The sequence below is a fragment of the Lucilia cuprina genome, chromosome 5 (genome assembly GCF_022045245.1).
Source record: "Lucilia cuprina isolate Lc7/37 chromosome 5, ASM2204524v1, whole genome shotgun sequence".
NCBI lineage: Eukaryota > Metazoa > Arthropoda > Insecta > Diptera > Calliphoridae > Lucilia > Lucilia cuprina.
In genome coordinates, this window is record NC_060953.1 from 10,138,493 (window position 1) to 10,145,013 (window position 6,521).

Genomic DNA, 6,521 nt, shown 5'->3' on the forward strand with positions numbered 1-6,521 from the left:
TATATAGTATAGTCGAAGCTATAATATAGTCTGTAGTCTAGTTTATAGTTTACTCTATAATCTAGTCCACATTATAGTATAGTCTATTTTTTAGTTTAGTCTGTGGTGCAGTCTATGGTCTAGTCTATAGTCTAGTCTATAATCCAGTCTTTAGTCTGGTCTAATGTCTAGTCTTTTGTCTCATCTACTAATATTTGGTATAGTCTATAAGCTAGTTTATGGTCTAGCATATAGTCTTGTCTATAGTCTAGTCTATGGTCTAGTCTATAATCTTGTCTATATTCTATTCTATTGTCCAGTCTACAGTCTATTCTATAGTCTAATCTATAGTATAGTCTATAGTCTAGTCTATAGTCTAGTTTATGATCTAGTCTATAGGCTAATCTATAGTCTAGTCAAATCTATATCTAGTTTATAGTCTACTCTTTAATCTAGTATATATTCTAGTATATAGTCTAGTTTCTAGTCTAGTTTATAATATTTAGTCTAGTTTATAGTCTAGTCAATAGTCGATAGTGTACTCTATAATCTGATCTACAGTCTAGTCTATAGTCTAGTCTATAGTGTAGCCTATAGTCTAGTCTATAGTCTGGTCTATAGTGTAGTCTATAGTCTAGTCCATAGTATAGTCTATAGTCTAGTCTATAATCTAGTCTACTAGGTGGTCTAGTCTATGATCTATTCTATAGTTTAGTCTATAGCCTGGCTAAGACGATATAGTCTAATCTATGGTTTATCCCTAGAATATTTACACATCATATTTGGAATTTTCGTCGATCGTGCGGATTTCTAGACCAACTGTTTCAACTAATATAAAAACAAATAATTAAAAACACAAGAAGATAATAACCATAAAATTAAAAAAAAAAAAATCGAATTGTTAAAATGTTATTGTTTTTATTTATTTTATCTTTCTTCAATTTCTTGTTTAATATTTGTTATATTCTTAAAGAAATGACGTAAAACAGTGGAGAAAAGAAATAACAAGATAAAAACTCTACAAAATAAAAACAAACACTTTATAAAGGTTCTCATAAAACTCTTGATTCACATTATTGTTTAAACAAAAGTGGTTAAATATTTTAGTACTTTCAGAAAAAATATACCAATCAAACAAAGACCTTCAAATTGTTGTAGTCGTAGCTATTTAAAAAAAAGCTGCATATTTTAATTACAATTTACAATATTTATTTATAATTTTAAAATACTTATTAAGTATTAATGTTTTTTGTAAGTTTACATTATATTATTAGTTACACTTTGTTAAACTAAAAAATAAAACTTTTTTAATTCTTTTACGTTCTTTTTATTGTACACATTTTTTCGGTTTTTTAATAATTTTTTTTTTTACAAATTGTTATAAAAATTTTAACACGCGTCTAAATAAACTTGTTTTAAATATTTTCAAAATATATTCTTTTGTTAAGAATTAATCACGTTTTTAAATTTGTTAAAATTTGTTTTTTTAACTTTTTGTTAATTTATTTTAATTTCTCTACCGGTCTCATCAATATCGTTAAATAAACTGTTCTTTTTTTAATTTTATTATTTTTATTTTTTATCATTATTGTTATTATTGTTGTTGTTGCTATTATCATTTACTTCTCTTAACAATCAGATAATAAATAATAAGTTTTCTCCATAAAGCAAATATAACAACAGATATTGACTCTTAAAAATATTTTAAATGAGCAAGAGAGTGAGCGATTAACAATCGCACAACTTGTAAGTTTTAAAGGGAAGTACAACCAACGATTAAAATGAAACTAGCAAAAACCCATAAACTTTTTGATTAAACTATTGACTAGACTGTAGAACATACACTAGACTAAAGACAAGAATATAAAATTTAGATTGCGTAACAGACTAGACTATCTACTATACTATAGACTAAATTGTAGACAATAATATAGACCAGACTATGGGACTATATATAGACTACACTATAGACTAGATTATAGACTAGACAATAAACTAGACTATACACTAGAGCATAGACTAGACTATAGACTAGAGTAAAAACTATAGTAAATACTAGACAATAGACTAGACCATAGACTAGACTAAAGACTAGTCTATATACTAGACTATAGATTCAACTGTAGACTAGACTATAGAGTGTACTAAAGACTATAGTCTAAATTATAGACAAGACTATTGACTAGATTATAGAATATACTATAAACTATACTATAGACTAGACCATATACTGGATAATAGATTAGATAATAAACTAGACATTATACTGGACTATAGACTAGACTATAGACTAGACTATAGACTAGACTATAGGCTAGACTATAGACTAGACTATAGACTAGACTATAGACTAGACTATAGACTAGACTATAGACTAGACTATAGACTAGACTATAGACTAGACTATAGACTAGACTATAGACTAGACTATAGACTAGACTATAGACTAGACTATAGACTAGACTATAGACTAGACTATAGACTAGACTATTGACTAGACTATAGACTAGACTACAGAGTAGACAATAGATTATAGACTAGACTATAAACTAAATTACTTTATTTTTTTCAAAGGTTTTGCGGCACGGTCCCCGAACGCCAGTAGATACTTACCCTAGAGATCCTTATGTAAATAGTGGATTTGAACCCACCGGTTGGGGTCACATAACCAATGTAAGTTTGTTATGTTAGAAAGTTTTTTGTACGCAATTTAACAATATTTCTCTCTCCCCCTATAGAAAGGCAAAAGGGAATTATATGAATTGGGCAAATTACTAAATAAACGTTATGGAAGGTATATGGAACCGTATTATACACCAGATGTAAGCAATTTTTTTCTTAAATTCGAGAGTATTTTTTCTAATGTTTTCTAAATGGAATTTCTTAACAGAAAGTTTATGCCCAAGCTACTGCTTCGCCTAGAGCCATGATGACTTTGTCTACTGTTTTAGCTAGTATGTTCCCCCCTCACAATACCCCCATGGAATGGCATCCTACACTTAATTGGCAGCCTATTCCCATATTCTCAGAACCTTTGGATCAAGATTCATTACTTTTAGTGCGCACCCCTTGTCCCCGTTATTTCGAGGCTCGAGATGAGGTGTTCGAATTACCCGAAGTTAAGGCGGAAATGTTGAAATACCAATCGCTATTCAAAAATCTAACTGAAATTACTGGTATGAATGTGAGTAATGCTGAACATATCAATTCTCTGTATATTACACTGGAAGCGGAGAGAGATTTTGGTTTGCCACTACCAGAATGGACAAAAGAGTATTTCCCCCACAAAATGCAATTTTTGGCTGAACAGAGTTATGTTTATAATGCATACACCAGAGAAATGCAAAAGATAAAGGGAGGTCCTTTCCTTAAGAAAATGTACGATGAGATGTTGAAGAAAAGGGCTCAGAAACTCAAACCTTTTGATAGAAAAATGTTTATTTATACCGGTCATGATTGGACAGTGGGTAATATATTGTCTGCCTTAAAGGTGTGGGATAGACAAATGCCTAGGTTTTCGGTAATGGCCATATTTGAACTGCATAAAAATCCCATAACGCAGGAATATTATGTGGAGGTAAGCTAACCGAAATGCGAAAACATTTCCTATTTTATTCTTTGTCTTTTTTTCATAGATCTTCTTGCGTAATGACGAGCAGGGTTGTCTCAAACAATTGCAAATACCCCACTGTGATCTTAAGTGTCCATTGGACAAGTTATTGCTGCTAAGCCAAGATGTCTTGCCAAATGAACCGTATGCGGAGCGTTGTACTGCCAAAAATAGCAATTTCATTGAACCACCACCAAGGTTGATTGATCAGTAGTTTACAGTTGAAATACATACTATTTCTCATACAAGAGTTGGCCTTGCAACCAAATAACTAACCAACCTATAATTAGCTATAAGTATCTAGAACAAATATCTAACCAGTATTATGGTTTTAAGTTGTTTATAACAATTATAAAAATAAATTTTGTAAATTTGTAATAAAATATAATTTTATATAAGTAGTTTTTGAAAATAATTGTAACTCGATTATTGTTGCTTTAATTCAGTAATGAAGTTACTTGTTGAGTATTGAGTTTGTGGAGTTTTTTGAACTTGATCTTAGTAACGGTTATTTAAAAGTTATTTTACATATTTTTTCAATTAGAGTAATTTATGTTAAATTAAGTCACAAACAAATAAGTCGATTATTGCATGATCACGTTTTTTGGATTTGAATTATTATAAGGTTTATTACACATACTACTAGAATAGACTATAGACTAGACTATAGACTAGACTATAGACTAGACTATAGACTAGACTATAGACTAGACTATAGACTAGACTATAGACTAGACTATAGACTAGACTATAGACTAGACTATAGACTATAGAATAGACTAGACTATAGAATAGACTATAGACTAGACTATAGACTAGACTATAGACTAGACTATAGACTAGACTATAGACTAGACTATATACTAGACTATAGACTAGACTATACTATAGACTGAACTATGGACTAGACTATAGACTCTACTATAAACTAGACTAGAAAAAGTATTTCATAAAGACTTAGTTTTCTTTCAATCATTGTTGTGTTCAATTATGCATGAGTAAAATCTTTTGTTAAAGTTACAAGCTTTAAAAAATAACTTTAGAGCGAAAAGCTTGCCTCAAATACTTCAAAGAACGTGTTTGTATTGCACTTAATGCGATCATAAAGTTTAAAAGCTTTTTAAAAGCTTTGAACATATTTAGCAGTGTTTTGAAGACACTTAGGTTTAAGTCTTAGATAATGAAATATCAGTTGAATGTGTTTGTATTGAATTTAAAAACGATCATAAAGTTGAAAAGCTTTTGCTACATATTTTAAAGTGTAGGTATATGTAGGTATAAGTCTTGAGTAACTAACCAAATAACTAACTAATTTCTTACATGTTAATTTCTTATTGCTTGCTCTTTCATATCGACGCAAGTATCAAAACAAGTTTGTTTGAAAGTCATTTAATATTTTTATAATTGCTAATTTGCGGTTAATTTACAGATATTTATAAAAAAGTCGGTTTAACAACACATTGTAATTCTAAAAACAATATAAAATTTAAATAAATTTTATTAAAGTTAAATATTTATAAAAACTAATTATAATTACCTGAAGCAGAAAAGTTTTTTGCGGTAATTAAAAGATTTCAGCACAGTTACAGAGTTGGATCTCACAATACGTTTATAAAACATACTTGCTTGAAATAAAACAGTGATGGGCAATGTACTTATGGGTACATTAATATAAGTTTTATGCAATGTAAACACGTATATGTCTCTCTCTTAACACTTGCATATGATTCAGAAAAAATCACCCACTTCTGCATGATATGTTATTAAAAGGAATAACCATGCATTGTAGTATTTAAGTCGCCCTAGGTACTGGTATTAAACCACCAAAATACATAATTTTTTATCACACTTTTGGGTTTTTTTGTTTTGCTTTCAAAAAACATACTTCAACTCAAAAAATTAATTTATTATAAATTTGTTCCAAATTTCAAATACATACTATATGTATTTGAGTTTAAATTGTTGATATTATTCTCTAGATATTTTAATAAAAGTTGTTTTGTTACTTACATTTAGTTTAGAACTAACATTTGATCTAACAACTATGAAGTCGCCGTATTTATTGTTTATAATTTTATTGTATTTAATACAAAACTTGCTAGTGGGGGCCTTTGAAACAACGAGGGAACCAAAGGTGGCAGCAGCAAAGCAAACGACTCTAAAGTTGGCACATGTGGTAAAGCGGAATTCACAAATAAATGATTGTTAGAAAAAACATATTTAGTTAATTCTATTAAATTGTTATTATCTTTTAATTGCAGCTTTTTCGTCATGGCATAAGAACTCCTGTCAATACTTATTCTAAGGATCCTTATAAAAATGAAACCTTTTTTCCCTATGGTTGGGGTCACTTAACTAATGTAAGTTGATTAGGGTAATCAAATTAAAAAAATATAATTTATCTTATTAAAGGATGGTAAACGAGATCTTTATCAAATGGGCAAATGGTTGAGTCGACGTTATATGGATTTCTTAGCACCCTACTACAAGCCAGAGGTAAGTTAAATATTTTCATTCCATTTCCCTATTATTGTTCATAATTTGTACCTACATGCGTTAGTGCTTTCTACACGTCCAATTTTCACAAATTTTTAATTCTTCCACAGTCTGTGTATGCTAGATCTACCGCTTCTCCACGCACTCTCATGTCTATGGCTACCGTATTAGCCGGCATGTTTCCTCCTAATAACACACCCATGAAATGGAATCCAAAACTGAATTGGCAGCCGATACCAATCTTTTCGGAACCTTTGGAAAGAGATGTAGTGAGTACTTATAAAAACACAACTAATGTATAAATTATAGTTTAAATTTTAGTATATATGTTTATAGTCTAGTCTATAGTTTAGTCTATAGTCTAGTCTATAGTCTAGTCTATAGTCTAGTCTATAGTCTAGTCTATAGTCTAGTCTATAGTCTAGTCTATAGTCTA

The 6,521-nt window shown here is 29.7% G+C and overlaps 2 protein-coding genes across 2 annotated transcripts; both read left to right on the forward strand.

The window, feature by feature from the left end:
* The first annotated feature begins 1,687 nt into the window (after nucleotides 1–1,687).
* LOC111686382 (venom acid phosphatase Acph-1-like) lies at nucleotides 1,688–3,981 on the forward strand. The gene is made up of 5 exons (XM_046951462.1): nucleotides 1,688–1,699; nucleotides 2,554–2,652; nucleotides 2,718–2,801; nucleotides 2,870–3,556; nucleotides 3,615–3,981. Exons 1-5 carry the CDS (start codon nucleotides 1,688–1,690, stop codon nucleotides 3,801–3,803), a joined length of 1,071 nt encoding a protein of 356 aa, XP_046807418.1. The 3' UTR covers nucleotides 3,804–3,981.
* Nucleotides 3,982–5,583: 1,602 nt separating this feature from the next.
* Nucleotides 5,584–6,387, forward strand: LOC111686383 (prostatic acid phosphatase-like). Its single transcript, XM_023448743.2, has 4 exons — nucleotides 5,584–5,765; nucleotides 5,851–5,949; nucleotides 6,002–6,085; nucleotides 6,196–6,387. Exons 1-4 carry the CDS (start codon nucleotides 5,634–5,636, stop codon nucleotides 6,385–6,387), a joined length of 507 nt encoding a protein of 168 aa, XP_023304511.2. The 5' UTR covers nucleotides 5,584–5,633.
* Nucleotides 6,388–6,521: the final 134 nt, after the last annotated feature.